An 18,370-nucleotide genomic window follows, 5' to 3' on the forward strand; every position below is an offset into this window, starting at 1 on the left:
AACAGTCATTGTATAGCATGTCGAAAAATGGAAAAAACAGTCATAGTATAACCTGTCGAAAAAAGTCTAAAAAACAGTTATAATATAGCATGTCGAAAAAAGTCAAAAAACAGTCATAGTATAGCCTGTCAAAAACAGTCATAGTATAGCCTGTCGAAAAAAGTGAAAAACGGTCATAGTAGAGCATGTCAAAAAAGTCATAGTATAGTATGTCGAAAAAGGTCATGAAAAAAGTCATAGGAGAGTATGTCGAAAAAAGTCATGAAAAAAGTTATAGTATAGTATGTCAAAAAAAGTCACAAAAAAGTAATAATATAGTGTAACAAAAACGTCATGAAAAAAGTCATAGTAGAGCATGACGAAAAAAGTCATGAAAAAAGTCACAAAAAAGTAATAATATATAGCCGGGGACTGAACCTACGACCCTCTGATTGAAAGGCAGCCCTGCTCTCCACTTAGCCACGGACACCATTTGACAAGCAGTGGCATAGTATGTCTATAAAAAGTCGTAGTATAGCATGTAGAAAACAGTCATAGTATGGTATGTCGAAAAAATGAAAAACAGTCATAGTATAGCATGTCGAAAAATAGAAAAAACAGTCATAGTATAGCCTGTCATAAAAAGGAAAAAACAGGCATAGTATAGCATGTCGAAAGCAGTCATAGTAGTTGAACTGACGACCCGCTGATTGAAAGGCAGCGCTGCTCTCCACTTAGCCACGGACACCATTTGAGAACCACTGGCATAGTATGTCTATAAAAAGTCATAGTATAGCATGTAGAAAACAGTCATAGTATAGTATGTCAAAAAAATTTAAAAACAGTCATTGTATAGCATGTCGAAAAATGGAAAAAACAGTCATAGTATAACCTGTCGAAAAAAGTCTAAAAAACAGTTATAATATAGCATGTCGAAAAAAGTCAAAAAACAGTCATAGTATAGCCTGTCGAAAACAGTCATAGTATAGCCTGTCGAAAAAAGTGAAAAATGGTCATAGTATAGCATGTCAAAAGCAGTCATAGTATAGCCTGTCAAAAGCAGTCATAGTATAGCCTGTCGAAAAAAGTGAAAAACGGTCATAGTATAGCCTGTCGAAAAAAGTCAAAAACAGTCATAGTATAGCCTGTCGAAAAAAGTAAAAAACGGTCATAGTATAACATGTCGAAAAAAGTAAAAAAACAGTCATAGTATAGCATGTCAAAAAAGTCATAGTAGAGCATGTCAAAAAAGTCATAGTATAGTATGTCGAAAAAGGTCATGAAAAAAGTCATAGGAGAGTATGTCGAAAAAAGTCATGAAAAAAGTTATAGTATAGTATGTCAAAAAAAGTCACAAAAAAGTAATAATATAGTGTGACAAAAAGGTCATGAAAACAGTCATAGTATAGCCTGTCGAAAAAAGTCAAAGAACAGTTATAGTATAGCATGTCGAAAAAAGTAAAAAAACAGTCATAGTATAGCGTGTCAAAAAAAATGGTATACTAGAGCTGGGGACTGAACCTACGACTCTCTGACTGAAAGGCAGCCCTGCTCTCCACTTAGCCACGGACACCATTTGACAACCAGTGGCATAGTATGTCTATAAAAAGTCATAGTATAGCATGTAGAAAACAGTCATAGTATGGTATGTCGAAAAAATGAAAAACAGTCATAGTATAGCATGTCGAAAAATAGAAAAAACAGTCATAGTATAGCCTGTCGAAAAAAGTGAAAAACGGTCATAGTATAGCCTGTCGAAAAAAGTCAAAAACAGTCATAGTATAGCCTGTCGAAAAAAGTAAAAAATGGTCATAGTATAACATGTCGAAAAAAGTAAAAAAACAGTCATAGTATAGCATGTCAAAAAAGTCATAGTAGAGCATGTCAAAAAAGTCATAGTATAGTATGTCGAAAAAGGTCATGAAAAAAGTCATAGGAGAGTATGTCGAAAAAAGTCATGAAAAAAGTTATAGTATAGTATGTCAAAAAAAGTCACAAAAAAGTAATAATATAGTGTGACAAAAAGGTCATGAAAACAGTCATAGTATAGCCTGTCGAAAAAAGTCAAAGAACAGTTATAGTATAGCATGTCGAAAAAAGTAAAAAAACAGTCATAGTATAGCGTGTCAAAAAAAATGGTATACTAGAGCTGGGGACTGAACCTACGACCCTCTGACTGAAAGGCAGCCCTGCTCTCCACTTAGCCACGGACACCATTTGACAACCAGTGGCATAGTATGTCTATAAAAAGTCATAGTATAGCATGTAGAAAACAGTCATAGTATGGTATGTCGAAAAAATGAAAAACAGTCATAGTATAGCATGTCGAAAAATAGAAAAAACAGTCATAGTATAGCCTGTCGAAAAAAGTCAAAAAACAGTCATAGTATAGCTTGTCAAAAAAAGGAAAAAACAGGAATGTCGAAAGCAGTGATAGTAGTTGAACTGACGACCCGCTGATTGAAAGGCAGCCCTGCTCTCCACTTAGCCACGGACACCATTTGAGACCCACTGGCATAGTATATCTATAAAAAGTCATAGTATAGCATGTAGAAAACAGTCATAGTATAGTATGTCAAAAAAATGAAAAAACAGTCATTGTATAGCATGTCGAAAAATGGAAAAAACAGTCATAGTATAACCTGTTGAAAAAAGTCTAAAAAACAGTTATAATATAGCATGTCGAAAAAAGTCAAAAAACAGTCATAGTATAGCCTGTCGAAAACAGTCATAGTATAGCCTGTCGAAAAAAGTGAAAAATGGTCATAGTATAGCATGTCAAAAGCAGTCATAGTATAGCCTGTCAAAAACAGTCATAGTATAGCCTGTCGAAAAAAGTGAAAAACGGTCATAGTATAGCATGTCAAAAACAGTCATAGTATAGCCTGTCGAAAAAAGTGAAAAACGGTCATAGTATAGCCTGTCGAAAAAAGTCAAAAACAGTCATAGTATAGCCTGTCGAAAAAAGTAAAAAACGGTCATAGTATAACATGTCGAAAAAAGTAAAAAAACAGTCATAGTATAGCATGTCAAAAAAGTCATAGTAGAGCATGTCAAAAAAGTCATAGTATAGTATGTCGAAAAAGGTCATGAAAAAAGTCATAGGAGAGTATGTCGAAAAAAGTCATGAAAAAAGTTATAGTATAGTATGTCAAAAAAAGTCACAAAAAAGTAATAATATAGTGTGACAAAAAGGTCATGAAAACAGTCATAGTATAGCCTGTCGAAAAAAGTCAAAGAACAGTTATAGTATAGCATGTCGAAAAAAGTAAAAAAACAGTCATAGTATAGCGTGTCAAAAAAAATGGTATACTAGAGCTGGGGACTGAACCTACGACCCTCTGACTGAAAGGCAGCCCTGCTCTCCACTTAGCCACGGACACCATTTGAGAACCAGTGGCATAGTATGTCTATAAAAAGTCATAGTATAGCATGTAGAAAACAGTCATAGTATGGTATGTCGAAAAAATGAAAAACAGTCATAGTATAGCATGTCGAAAAATAGAAAAAACAGTCATAGTATAGCCTGTCGAAAAAAGTCAAAAAACAGTCATAGTATAGCTTGTCAAAAAAAGGAAAAAACAGGAATGTCGAAAGCAGTCATAGTAGTTGAACTGACGACCCGCTGATTGAAAGGCAGCCCTGCTCTCCACTTAGCCACGGACACCATTTGAGAACCAGTGGCATAGTATATCTATAAAAAGTCATAGTATAGCATGTAGAAAACAGTCATAGTATAGTATGTCAAAAAAATGAAAAAACAGTCATTGTATAGCATGTCGAAAAATGGAAAAAACAGTCATAGTATAACCTGTCGAAAAAAGTCTAAAAAACAGTTATAATATAGCATGTCGAAAAAAGTCAAAAAACAGTCATAGTATAGCCTGTCGAAAACAGTCATAGTATAGCCTGTCGAAAAAAGTGAAAAATGGTCATAGTATAGCATGTCAAAAGCAGTCATAGTATAGCCTGTCAAAAGCAGTCATAGTATAGCCTGTCGAAAAAAGTCAAAAACGGTCATAGTATAGCCTGTCGAAAAAAGTGAAAAACGGTCATAGTATAACATGTCGAAAAAAGTAAAAAAAACAGTCATAGTATAGCATGTCAAAAAAGTCATAGTAGAGCATGTCAAAAAAGTCATAGTATAGTATGTCGAAAAAGGTCATGAAAAAAGTCATAGGAGAGTATGTCGAAAAAAGTCATGAAAAAAGTTATAGTATAGTATGTCAAAAAAAGTCACAAAAAAGTAATAATATAGTGTGACAAAAAGGTCATGAAAAAAGTCATAGTAGAGCATGACAAAAAAAGTCATGAAAAAAGTCACAAAAAAATAACAATATAGTATGACGAAAAAAGTCATGAAAAAAGTCATAATATAGTATGACGAAATAAGTCATAGTAGAGCATGTCAAAAAAAGTCATGAAAAAAATCATAGTATAGCATGTCGAAAAAGGTCATAGTATAGTATGTCGAAAAAAGTCATAGTATAGCATGTCGAAAAAAGTCACAAAAAAGTAATAGTATAGTATGACGAATAGGTCATGAAAAAAGTCATAGTAGAGCATGTCAAAAAAAGTCATGAAAAAAGTCATAATATAGTATGACAAAAAAGTCATAGTAGAGCATGTTGGAAAAAGTCACAGTACAGTATGTTGAAAAGAGTCATAGTATAGTATTTCGAAAAAGTCTTTAAAAAAGGTCATGGAATAGTATGTCGAAATGACTAGCAAAAAAGTAATCGTTTAGTGTCTCAATTAAACACACTATACAGTATACTAAAACAACTGAAGTAATAAAAAAACAATAGTATACAATTTAGAAAAAAGTCCTTAAAGTCATTGAATAGGCTGTCAAAGTAGTAATAGCATTCTATGTATAAAAAGTCAGTCTGTCAAAAAAAGTAATTAAAAGGTCATAGTATAGTATGTTGTACAAAGTTATTAAATTTGTCATAGTATTGCATGTCAAAAAAAGTAAAACAAGTAATAAAAATGTTGTATAGAATGTTGAAAAATGTCATAGTATAGTATTTTGAAAAAAAGGCAATAAAAAAGTCATTGTATAGTATGCTGAAAAATTATCATTGTATAGTGTGTCGAAAAAAAAAGTATTAAAAAGGCACAGTATAGTATGTTGAAAAAAGAAAAAAAGTCACTACAAATTTATAAAATTCAACGTAAAGTATGTTGAAAAGGTCGTAAAAAGTCACAGTATAGTTTGACGAATATAGTCAGACATTGTATAGCGTGTCAAAAATAATGAAATAATATGCCATAAAATTATCATAGTATAGTACAGTATGTCATGGTTTAGTGTGCCATGAAAATGTTGTCATATAGTATGCCCCCCCCCCCAAAAAAATGGGACACCATAAAATGTCATATAATAGCAAGACATGAAACATGTGATAAAAATTGCAAAAAAAAACTATAACCTAATTTCACCCTCCTTATGGGTACTTGTTTGAAAATGTATAACCACAAGTGGATATAACGACAATACAATAATGATTTTAGACTAAACCGAATTGTGTTCCTTTGCCTGAAAAAGTAAGTTAGCTAATTGTCAAGTCCACTGATATTTTCTTTATGAATATATCAGCATTTATTCAGTTTGCAAGTTTGCAAAAAAAAAAAAGAAAAAAAAAGAGCATGAATTATGCACACCAGATAAACTATTTGCCTTTCAGTCGAGCTGTATCCAACTGCTGTTAATGACGATTCAGCAGTCGGTGTCAATTAGCGTAATGAGCGGAGAAACGCGCACCACCAGCTCGTCCCGCAGTCCCGGCTGTCATTCAGGTAAAAGAAGGAAACAGGACACAGCTGCAGCGCCGCAGTTCACGGCCAAACCCTGAACAGACGCACTTTGTTTTCACCTCTCTTTCCTCCGACTCCTCCACGCTGAAACCTCCGCCTGTTGCACACTTCGTCCGTACTGAGGGAACAGTGCCTCTGTCTGTCGCGCTGGGAGCATGGCTGCCATCAAGGCTTTGGAGCAGTGGTGTAAAATGCAGTGCGACGGCTACCGAGATGTGGCCATCACCAACATGACGACCTCATTCAAGAACGGATTGGCTTTCTGCGCGCTTATACACAAGTACAGACCGGACCTGATGTAAGTTGTAACCTTTGGAGATGTGATTAACATGGAGCTGATATTCTGCCGGTGTTTGGTTGCCTGTCGTTGTTGAATCCAGGGGCAACCTGGATAAACTGCAATACATTATTTTACAAGGGAGTATACATGTCTTTGGTACGCAGTATTGACCAAAAAAAAAAAATATTTTATTTTTATATTTTTGTAATGTTGAGACCTATTTAGTTAGGGCTGTTTGTTTTGCTGTTATGAATATCATTTGTAAGGAAACCTATCATGTGTCAGATCTGTAGATGATGCCTTGATAGTGTAACCTTCTTTATATTAGTTTTTAATATATCTTTAATATTTATTCTGAAATCCTCAAAGTCTTGTTAGTCATAGTGGTGAGAACATCTTCTAACTTTTTTTTCTCTCTCTCTCTGTTCATTGTGTTTCTGTTTTCCCAGAGACTATGACTCACTCAAAGAGGAGGATGTGTTTGAGAACAACACACTGGTGAGATGTCAAGTTGTTGAACTTTTTGCCGCATTGTGTAGAACAGAGATCACAGTGGAGCTTCAAAATCTGATGCAACATAAAACATCCACTTCATTAACCCGTTACACATGACGGCACACCCAGAGATACACACTGTGTTTGTTCTCCACTTGGCATTTACTGTTTGCAGCATATTATTATATTTAGCTGTTTCAACATTTTACCAGCAGAGCAATTTCAGCAGAAGCCGCTGGGTAGAAAGTACATTTCTCTAGTACTTTGAGACTCCTATCAAACTTAATGTTTTTGAATCTTTACTCTGCCTCTGTCCACTTGACCTCATTTATTTTGTTAAACCCAACTTGACCTGAGCAGCACAACTGGGACCTCTCCATTATTTAGTCTTCTTCCATTTTACCAGCTTCCTGCGGAGGGTTACAGGCCCTGCGCTCTGTACGACTTCCTTGTTGTCTTGGATGATCCTGGCAGTGTCGGCAACAAACCTGAGCTCAGGGGAGAGGCTCTCCAGGCTATTCATTTTGAATGAGGCTTGCGGATCCTCTGCCAATTGATCCTGATGATGATGATGATGATGATGATGATGATGATGATGACCGTTCACTCAAAGCCACTGTTGTTTAATTCTGAATGTTACAAAGAGGAACTTTAAACAAGATTTATGGCCACAGAATAACGTTTTATCAGGTTTTAGTTTTGATCAACTGTTGACGATGCTCCCTGTACCGAAACGTGAGAATGTGAACGTTACAGTAATTCACACCCTTCTATATTTCATGAAGTGTCATGTTTCTCACAGGTGGTAATTTTACGAGTTGTTAAATAAGAGATAGTCTGCGTGTGTGAAAACCAGCAAAACGGATCCACGCATTCTTTATCTTTTGTGCTCTTCTTTTTTATATAAACAGACTTGGTATTCAGTAGGGCTTTGCTTTAAATTTAATGAGCATGTCCAGGCTGATCCTAAACAATGCCCCGATATCCTGCTCCCTCCATTCCCTTTCTTATCCCTACAAGCTCACAGGAAGTGTGCTATTCATTATACAGCCCATTCCAGACCTCTCTGGGCCGAGCCACAGAATACTTCTGGTCTATTTAAAGTAGATTGTATTGTCTGACATTTTTACACATGCTGTAATTGTAGGAGCTGACATTACAGAGCCCAGTAAAAAAAAAAACATGTTTTTAATACGGCGTTGCGATGTGTTTACTTGGTGCATCATACACTAACAGTAAATGAGCCAAGGGCTGTTTATTAAACTGTGTCATTTTGTTCTTCAGGCTTTTCAGGTCGCAGAGGAGAAGTTGGGGATTCCAGCTTTGTTGGATGCAGAAGATATGGTGGCTTTAAGGATCCCAGACAGGCTGAGCATTCTTACCTACGTCTCCCAGTACTACAACTACTTCAAAGGACGGCCTCCCAGTGAGAATATGGCCGGTTCAAATATCCTTAGCAACTGTGTAGATATGTTTGAGTTGCCGGGGTTCTCTCTTGTGCTATAATGTGATGATTGACACTGATAGTGTTTTACTTTTCCTCAGTGGGAGGTGTAAAAAGGCCAGCAGAGGGCTCCAAGGAGGAGCCATCGGAGAAGAAAAATCTCCCAGTGGTTGCCAAAAGCTTTGTGTGTAAAAACGCCATTGAGAATCGTTTACCTTCCACTCTCAGTGCCCAGACCTCACCCAAGCTGGCCAGAGCTGCTGTTCAGGTCAGTGCTCATGTCAGAACGCATTTACAGTACATCTTTGTCTTACACCATTACTGTTTTCAATGTTATATATAAGAACAATTGATTTTTAGTTAATAAGTTAAATGAAATGCCTTTTTGGATAGAGCATTAGCTCAGTTTTAATTTTCTTTCACAGAAGGCAGTTTGTGCAGAAAACACCAACAAAAATGGGACTCTCAATAGCAAATGTGTTGCGTGCAAGAGCCATGTTCATCTGGTTCAGAGGCACTTTGTGGAAGGCAAGCTCTATCACAGAAGCTGTTTCAAGTAAGAATTGAATCAATATTTATTGATACTTTCCTGTCGTGTACTGTTTATTGCATTCATTATGTGGGTGACCGTGGTTAAGTGGAGAGCAGGGCCGCCTCTCAATCAGAGGGTCGGCGGTTCGATCCCCGGCTCCTGCTCCGCTAGTCTCATGTCAATGTGTCCTTGAGCAAGACACTTAGCCTCAAAATTGCTCCCGTAGTGTGTGTGTGTGTATAGATAGATACTGAATTGTTGGATAACAGTGTCTGCTAAATGACTGTAATGTAATTATTTCATGCTAATAAACTTCCACCAGATGCAGTGAATGCTCCAGCGTCCTTCATGCAGGAGGCTACAAACCTGGGAAGAATCCAGATACTTTTATCTGTAACGCCCACCAGAACAGTTGCAAACCATCCTCCTCCGAGGCGGGCATCAAGAACGGACCCGCCGGTTCAGCTGGGCGACTAAATGGTGCCAGCCGGACCCAGCCTGCGCCACGCCCCTCTTCTGTGCTGTCAGCCCCTCTGAATATTGTCCTGAAGCCAGTCAGTCCTACTCCACCTTCCCAGTCCTGGACGGCCTCAGCCCATAAGACGCAGACGGCCCGGCAGAGGTTTTTTCAGGCTGCAGCGCCAGTCACAGAGGCCTCGATAAGTAACGGGAAGCCTACAGAGCCCTCAAGTGTTTTAGGAAGGTCAAAGGTCCCATTGGGTCCTGATGATGAGAAGAGCAGAGCCAGGACGACCATTGGAAAGAAATTGGCCGAGGAAAACTGCAACAATAACAACAAACGCCCGTTCACCATCCGATCAGCAGAGAGACGGTGAGTATTGTACTGTATACTTTCTGTGGCCGTGAATGGATTCTCCTCTGCATTATTTGTATATTTCTAGTCTGTCCCACTGTCTGTATAGTTCTGTAATGACGTCTGTTATAAAGGCTGATGGTGAGGGTTTCCCCTCTCTGCAGGTTTGGAGATGAGCCAAGTTCAGCTGACAGCCCTGGTTTGAGAAAAGATAAATGCAGCCAAGTCCCAGCAGGAAACTGGGCAGGACAGCCCTCCACCAGCCAGACAAACAATAAGGAACCGCCATGTCTGAAGGCCATCAACAAAGACAACACAAGGCCAACAACTGTACACACAACTGCCAAAGGCAAGCGCTACTAAATTCATTTCAGTTGTTCTTGATCCATTATTTGACATCCAGCCAACATCCACCCCCACCCTCATTCTTCCTGTCTGTCTCGCAACGCATTCATTGAAAACAAAGTCCTTTTGTCATCTTTGCCCTATTTATACAGCCACGATGTGGCCACAATGCTGGATACTGACATTTTAATTTCTGTCTCACACTTTTAATGAACTTTCATAGTTGAACTGTCACAGTTGAACTGTCACTCCTCGGATGGATGTGTACGCATGGGTGCAGCATCCTGACAGTCGGGTACTTTTCAGACAGAAACACAATTACTGTTGGTTTTTAATAGAAATGGTCATCACATTTTTTTTTTTTTTTTTTTTTTTTTTTTACAGAACTTTTCCTATCATGTAAAGTAATTATGTCTCCTGTTAATATGGATCACATACTGACCGTTACTCCAACTTGTTTGGAAATAGAGATCACCTCAAATGTAACAGTTTGTGAATGTATCTGCTTGTCTCATGCACAGATTAGAGCCTAATTTGTGTCTTTAATACAGGTATGCAGGTGAGAATCGGTTACGTTTGGGCATTGTTGTGAGAGCCTAGATAATGAAACCAGTAGCTGCACTTATTATGAGCTGTTCATGCGAGTGTGACAAGGAGACGAGTAGAGGGAGTCTTTTGTTTACTGTGTTCAAGAAGTTGAACTATTTTGATTAATTGCTAAAGCAGATGTCAACGTGACAACTGGTTTTGAAATTTGGAATGATCTCAAATTCAAGTGACAGATGAAGTAGTGATAAGCTTTGCTTTTAAGTCATTCCCTCAACTTCTTCTGTCTAAATCATTTGTCTGCAGATCCAGTCTGGGGGCAATTGAAGCTCAAACCTGTGAAACTCGAGCTAGGTTTAAAGTAAGTATCCTCAATCATCTTCATTTTCACCATTGCCTCGTAACTCACTAGGCGGACGTGGGAATGTCACACAGGTGGACAAGATTTGTCTTGAGATAACGCTGACCATTCAGCTTATTCACCCTCCAGAATGCAGAATCGCCGAGCTTCTTCCGTCTCTGTTAATGTTGAGTGGCTGAGAGTGCAGCAGCTAGCTCTGTCCCCCATCCTAACAAGCCCAAGGGAGTGCCGGGCCTGAACCTTTGCCACTCTAACACTAGATTCTCTCATTTCTAATCCCTGCTGATGATTCCTCCAATCCCTCCCCGTTTTATCATTACAAAGTAAAAGGTGAGGCCTCTTCTTATAATTTCATTCTTTAAGCTCAGCCTTTACAGTAGGTGTATTAAATCCGTCAGATAAATGCTACTTTTAACGCTGTTTTAAAATGGTAACAGCACTTAAAGGGTCATTTCATTGTGTCTTTCTCACAGAGATGCTGAAGCCTTTACTGAGCAACATAAATCTGGATTCAAGTCCACGACGTCGTCTTATGTCCCCGATGGAACGACGAGGCCTCCCTCAGCGCCAACACCTGCAGGACCTCCAGTTACTTTTGCTCTGTTCGATCCTGAACACTTCAGGGAAATCTCTCCGCAGAAACCTCAGCTTGGTTCTGGAAACCTTGGTGAGTATCTTTTTCTACTAGAATTTACACTCTTTGTCGTCAGTGTTATTTTTCAATAAGGTGCATTGTGGCATAGAACATAGTACTTTTTTAAAACTTGTCTAGGCAGACTAATGTTACAATCTATCTATGTAGTATGTGTTAAATATACTATTTGCAAATGTCCAATATCCTTTTAAAGCTTTTTGGTCTTTACCAATTCCTGAGGGAAATATTTGGCTTCTTGTGTGATAATAATTCTCCACGATGTTCACCAGCTAGTCGCTAACTGTCAGCTTTTTCGCTAAAAACGGCTGCCTGCTGGTGCCATGAGTGCGGTGATGGTGAACCAAAACAGCTAAACATTGGGCCTCATTCACCAATATCTTTGTTCATCAATTTGTTCTTAAGAAAAGTCCGTCAGATTCATGACGTGCTGTTAAACCGCAGAAATGTTCGTACCTGTTTTCTTATGACTCCAATTGGCAGTTGATCCTAATTAGCATAGGTTAACAGCCAAAAGAAAAGTTGCCTATAAATGCTATATCAAGCAACTATAAAATACGTGTGTGCTCTGTGTGAGTGTGTACTATAGATTCTGTTGTTACTACACAATTCCCAAATATGACAACTTTGCGATCCCACCACTCCTCTAGCATGGCTAGAACAAACATTAGCAGCTTGAACTCTCTGCAGATCTACAGCATGTAAACCTTCTTGTCCTTATTTTAGGTTTCAAACATGGGAGTTACTCGCCTGTGAAATCCCCAAACAGACGGCCAGCTGTGGAATCTATTAGCTCTTCATCGACTGCTTCAGCCAATCACAGAAATCCGTCAGGTTGGTTCTCGGCTTTTTAAAAATGTCACAATCAAAGCCACACATACATGGCCGAAGCCATCTTGTTGATTTCATATAAGCAGTCATTTTTTTTTTTTTTTTACTGAAAATAAATCAGGTGAAGTCATATGTGACAATGCTTTTCTGAAAAGCTGCCATGAAAGGACTATCTAATCCTATTTTATCTACCTCTTAGGTGCTAAAAAGGGAAAGTATTTGTCACCCACCAACGCCTCCAGGACTGAAATGAGGTCACCCTCTGTAAGTTCCCTCCATTAAGTCTCTTAAGAGATTAATTAACAGCTCTACAAATATGCTTTCATTATATTCCCAGTAAAAAATGGACGACCTTCTTTACGTTTAAGTGTCCAAAGTTGGAATTTTCAAATTAAAGTTATCTATACTTATACTTTGACTCTTAAGTTCTTTTGTTTTGTATCAGGTGAAGTCTTATCACATTCCAGCGGAGCAGATTGAGAGGGACCTGAATGATATTGAGACAAACTTGGCTCATTTGGAGCAGGAGGGTGTGGAGCTGGAGAAGAAACTCCGCAGCTGTGAGGAAGGTACTTTATTCCTGTCACTCTTCCTCTGCAATAATTTAGTTTGCCTCTCGTGGCCAGAGGCATTATGTTTTTGGGTCGTCTGTCCGTCCGTACGTCCGGTTCAATCTTATGAACACAGTATCTCAGGAATGCTTTGAGTGATTTTTTTTTTTCTTATTTTATTTTATTTTTTTCAAATTTGGCAAAAACGTCCACCTGGACTCAAAGATGAACTGATTCGAATTTGGTGATTTAAGGTCAAGGCCATTCTGACCTCACAAGACACATTTTTGTCCATAACTCAAGAATTCTTATGCTAATAATTATGACAATGTCACACAAATGTCTTTGTGATACAATTATATGTAGTGATGACATTTCTGACAGACATGAATGTAAACTGCAACTTGACTGGGTGAGGCATACAACCACAAGGCGGTAATTCTAGTTTCCATTTTCTTCCTTTTCCTTGTTTAGACATGCCCACAGAATTGAATGTTGACGTGTCGGAAACAAGCTGTGCAATTTGAAAATACACACTCCCCCAATCTCACTTATTCTGAGGCAGAAGTTGTGGATTCAATGGTCAATTTTGCTCTCTTGCAGTGAACAAACATGACACAAACTTTGATATTTTATTGTATTTGTGCAAACTGCTGAATCCCACTGCTGCTTCAGTGAGAGCATCTCTGGTGCAGAGTTGTGTCCTGGTTGCCACACACACACACACATTAACTTGCCATCAGCTGGAGGTGTGTGTGTGTGTGTGTGTGTGTGTGTGTGTGTGTGTGTGTGTGTGTGTGTGTGTGTGTGTGTGTGTGTGTGTGTGTGTGTGTGTGTGTGTGTGTGTGTGTGTGTGTGTGTGTGTGTGTGTGTGTGTGTGTGTGTGTTTGGGGGATTTATCTGCCATTTCTATTACTGTTTCTGCAGCCAAATGAGGTGAGAGGAACAGACAGCCCACAGGGATGTTGCTTCTCTTTTGAGGTAGTGGGAGTAGGGGGCCTGATTGCTTTGCTCAAGGTCAACATGACTTGGGTATAGTAATATATATTCTGGTCGATTGCGTAGTTTGGTTTTTTTTCCTCTTCTCCTATTCGCCAACCAGGAAGTCTGAGCATGCAATCGCTTGGCCGGGATTTGACATCAATTGCACACTAGGAGATCGTCTACCTCTCAACTTATCGTCTTAAAAACTCAAGCCTGGCACTCAAGTTCAGTTCAGTTTGTTCTGGTGATGGCAGAATGTAGACTGTCTTGTCATCGGTCCCGGTCCTTATCTGTCCTTATTGTAAATGTGACTTTGATCTGTGTTTTAATGGATTAGTCACTAATTGGGTTTGGCAAATATTCACTCTAAAAATCTATTGATCCACCTACTCGGGTGTTCCAGGAAATGGAAGCTGTGTTGCAGTGCATATCGTAATAAAGTGGTGGACGGAAGGAATGCCTCAACCACGAATACTGCTTTAGGAAAATATTTAAACGGCCTATAACATTTTAGATTCACGTTTTGGGTTTAAATAAATTAAAGCTAATCCCTACTGGATTTTTGCTAAATCATTATTAAATAAGTGATGAAGACAAATCTGTGCTTCATCATGTATTCCCTCTGTGTTGCTCTACATCCCCTGCATGTTAAATTGCATATTTAGATCATGCTTGGATGAGGAATTATGTTATAGATGGGAATGCAGGGGCCTGTGTATTTACTGTAGGGCTGCAACTAATTATTATTTTAATTAAGATTAATCAATTCATGTTTTTTTTTTTTTACATAAAATGTCAGAAAATCATGAGAAATGTTCTTTATAATTTCCTATGGTGACATTTAAAATGCTTGTTTTGTACGACCAGCAGTCTGAAACCCAGAGATATTTATCTTTATCTTCATATTTGACAAAAAAACCCAGAGAATGTTTGGTGTTTATGTAAGCGATGACTCAATTATTGAAATAGTTGTCTTATTGACTTATCATTTTGGTGTTTTAGAAAATAAATAGAATCAAATAAAATATTTGCCCAAGCTTTTGGTGAGAAAAGGGAAGGAAGGTTATGTTGGGTTTACAAGTGGGGATGACTGATGTTAACGATACAGTAAATGAATTTGATTCTTAACCGTTGTACATATCTTCTACGGCACATGGCGGTAATGTTTACATTGAGATAAAGGTATCAGATGTAGGGTTGCCCACACCTAAGGTGCAGGGCTGTGTATTCCTGACTGCTACAGTCCTGTCAGTGAAGTGTTGAAATGGGAGGGGAGTCGCCCTCCATCTCAACAACCCAGCACCCTGCAGCCAGATAAACCCAACACCTCATTTATTATTGCACTCAATTGTATTATTGTGTGTCTAGTACAGTCGTATGAAAACTAGGAGTTGATCTAGTCGACATAAAATGTGCTATGATACTGGATGAGGGGAGGCTTCTTGATTGCTATATTAAATAAAATGATAAAAAAAAATAATTTAATCAACCAAAATATTAAATGGGAATGAAAACAATTATTCTTCAGCTTGCGCTATAACCTCAGTCACTGTATTATATGATATCAGGAGAGCACTGAGCCAACATTATATTTAAATATTGCCATCTGAACACTGAAATCTCTGAGCTTAATTTGTCCCTGCAGAATTTCCTTTACTCACAAGTAAGACACATTTAGTTGAACTCTGTTAAACTGGATAGTGGATAGTAAATGCACATTCTCCAGAAATGTCTGCAAAGTCGACAGGTGTTCTAATTGTTTATTATTTGTATGTATGTACACACACGTTAGTGCCTAGATAATAAAACTTCATAAAAGATCGTCACGGGTCACAAATTGTATCTTACTAACATTAATAAATGTTGCATTGTGTTCCAGAGGGGGAGGGAGATATATTAATGGACCCACTGATGGTCGACTGGTTCAACTTGATTCGAAAGAAGCAGATGTACATTCGGAAGGAGTCAGAGCTTGTATACATGTGAGTCTACAGCTTTAATCGTCTCATAGTATTGGGTTTAATTGATTCTATTAGGGAGCTTTTTACTGCAGTCTGTGGTTAACTTTGTGCCAAAGCTATTTTCTTTTTTTAATTATACAAAATAACTTATTGCCCTGAAATATTTCCCAGTGGTATTCATCCAAATGAAGCCTGTTGTTGTCACTTTTATTGTTCCTATGCACTTTTTCTACAACGCTAGAAATAATTCCAATTTATTAACTGTCAAACCAAATGTATTTTTCTAAATTGTTCAGCTGCATGTGTTCATAATTAATGAGGTTTACTTTTCTTTATATATATGTGATAACTCGATGCATATCTCAGAGCCAGGACTCAGGAGCTGGAGCAGCAGCAGCCAGGTGTGGAGGGGGAACTTCGCAGGCTGCTGGAGAAGCCAGGTAGAGATCAGACTCTGTTCTGCACACATCCCCTCTGTTGGATTTATTCATTCATATACTAAAAACTGTAAACGTGACGTTACAGATCATTTGAAGTCTAGAGAGGAGCAACAGCGGGAGAAGAAGTTGATGCAGAGACTGATGGAGATAGTGGACGGCAGAAATGCAATAGTGGAGGGTCTGGATGAAGACAGGCTGAGGTAACACGATCCATCTCAAAACACATTTTTACATTACATGAGTGATCAGTAATGCAGAGCGACACTCGTAATATTACACATTGATATGCAAATAAGACAAAATGCTAAACTAGAGTTTAATTTTTTTTTAATCAAATTCAGGGAAGTGGAGGAGGATCAGCAGTTGAATGAAATGATGCAAAATCTTGGTAAGTATTGCATGAAAGGCTTTTTCTTTCAGACATGATATTCCAGTTTGAATGCATCATTCTAATTTACACTCTGTTTTTGGGTAAATAGGAGTAAAGAAAGCCAAAAATAAGAGGAAATCCTCCATCTCAAAACTGTTCAGGCGAAGAAGTAAAAGACGAGTGGAATGAAGGCATTTTTTTTACTAAATTGACATTATTATCACCCCTTTTAAAATGTTTCAAGGTTTTTTTTACATTCAAGTACTGCAGTACATAGTGTGCTAATGAGAAGGCAAATGAAGAGATGTCAAACAAGGAAGAGTAATGGATGAAATCATGTGTGTTTCCAGTTGTTTCAGAATATTTCAAGCTAAAAGTAAAGTTTAAATTGTATTTATGTTCATTCACCTTCAGTTCTTTGCTGTTATTCAACTGAAGTTAGAATTTCTGAATGGTTCAATCTTTGCTTTCACAATGGGTGTCATGTTTTTTCAGAATTGTTTTTTTCAGAATTGTTTTTTTCTCCAAAATGCTGTTTAATTACGTGAAATGCGGCTGTGAGTATTTTCCTTTGTATCAATTTGACTTCAGTAGAGGACTGTCACAAAAAAATGTCTTTAGTCATGGATGTTATGGATATTGTCATGTAAAGATTCTGTATATTTATTGAATGATTGGATTGTAATTGTTAATTTTTAGCAAATCAACTTGTACTGGGTCAAACTAATTGGATGTCGGGAGTTAAAAACATAAGCTATCAGGGTTTTGAAATTACAGAGGGAACACTGGCTGTTCCACATGCAAATATGAGTTAGAATAAATGTGTAATCCTTCAACAGTCTTGATCCAAAATGAAATTATTTCAGTATTTATTTAATAATGGATTTTAACAAATTTCCTGTAAGGATATTAGCAGGAGGAAAAAGCCTTGACAATTTAGTTTTGAATGGCTGTGGAGTGTAAAATGGAGAGCCACACATGTTGCAGACTGTAGTTCCTCTCTCACGCTGTACTGTAGGTGGCAGCCTGGGTATGCTGTATCACAAGGCAAGAACTTGGAAATCCAATTTGCCACAGTACGGACAGTTAATTTCTTTGCTAATTTTATAAATGCTGCAAAAATGTTCAGCTGTGCTGATGCAATAATGTTATGTGAAAGAGGATTAGGTAGAGCAGTAGCTTATGGCCGGGGAAGGCTTATGAACTATATGTTGTATTGAGCTCTTTATCTTCAAACCGGGTTTAATTAAACATTACTCTTTACTAATATCTGCATCAGAAATGCTCCGTACCTGAGCTATTAAAATGTTCAAAGGTTGTGTGGAGTCATTCATGTGTGAAAATGGCATTCGCAGTGTTTGTGAGGAATGTACTGTAATTGTTGCATTTTAAGTGTTTCTGAATATACTTGTATTCCCATTTATAGTATTTTTAAACTTGAAATCTGTAGTCCAATAAATCCTTTGAAGATTAGTATGTATGAGAGGTTGATTTATTTACTTAACAGCTTCCTTTGGCACACATCTTTCTATTTAAACACATCCTTGAACTTTTTATCACACCACTTCCCGTATTTCAAGCTTCACCAATGATTCGACGACTGCCAAGATCAGACGTTGCTTTCGGTAAGAAACCAACAATGCTGCGACTCCTTTGCATTAAAGCTGTGCGGCAATCACAGAGCCGCATCAATGCATGCTTTTTAATAAGTTTTATTTTTTTAGAACGACATCAAGATAATTTACTGGCGTCAATATATTACTGCTACTTATAAACTACATATCCCTCATTTTGAGATGCATGAAATTGTGATCATGAACTTGGAACACAATCTTTCTAGCTGAGCAGAGTTGGGGATGATATTGGTACAAAATGCCATGCATGATGTGGGTGACAGTCGAGACTGAATGTGTGATATTAGAGTTAATTAAAGCTTTGCGCCCCATCTACTGCAAATGCTTGCAC

General features: G+C 37.8%; 1 protein-coding gene across 1 annotated transcript; it reads left to right on the forward strand.

The window, feature by feature from the left end:
* The first annotated feature begins 5,889 nt into the window (after positions 1–5,889).
* On the forward strand, positions 5,890–17,845 carry micall2a (mical-like 2a). Its single transcript, XM_068704442.1, has 17 exons — positions 5,890–6,097; positions 6,529–6,577; positions 7,859–8,000; positions 8,120–8,286; positions 8,444–8,574; positions 8,873–9,382; positions 9,529–9,713; positions 10,562–10,616; positions 11,090–11,283; positions 11,995–12,102; positions 12,299–12,363; positions 12,545–12,668; positions 15,514–15,616; positions 15,962–16,035; positions 16,121–16,235; positions 16,377–16,423; positions 16,515–17,845. Exons 1-17 carry the CDS (start codon positions 5,955–5,957, stop codon positions 16,592–16,594), a joined length of 2,292 nt encoding a protein of 763 aa, XP_068560543.1. The 5' UTR covers positions 5,890–5,954; the 3' UTR covers positions 16,595–17,845.
* Positions 17,846–18,370: the final 525 nt, after the last annotated feature.

Source organism: Cebidichthys violaceus, unplaced genomic scaffold, assembly GCF_023349555.1.
Source record: "Cebidichthys violaceus isolate CVI_PGR_0920_01 unplaced genomic scaffold, fCebVio1.0.p SCAF_92, whole genome shotgun sequence".
Classification (NCBI taxonomy): Eukaryota; Metazoa; Chordata; class Actinopteri; order Perciformes; family Stichaeidae; genus Cebidichthys; species Cebidichthys violaceus.

What these genes read in the sequence shown, in the direction of transcription:
- micall2a (XM_068704442.1), top strand. Translation starts at nt 5,955, where the DNA reads ATGGCTGCCATCAAGGCTTTGGAGCAGTGGTGTAAAATGCAGTGCGAC. An exon ending in AAGTACAGACCGGACCTGAT is followed by an intron (nt 6,098 to 6,528) that starts GTAAGTTGTAAC and finishes CTGTTTTCCCAG; the next exon opens with AGACTATGACTCACTCAAAG. An exon ending in ACTCCGCAGCTGTGAGGAAG is followed by an intron (nt 12,669 to 15,513) that starts GTACTTTATTCC and finishes ATTGTGTTCCAG; the next exon opens with AGGGGGAGGGAGATATATTA.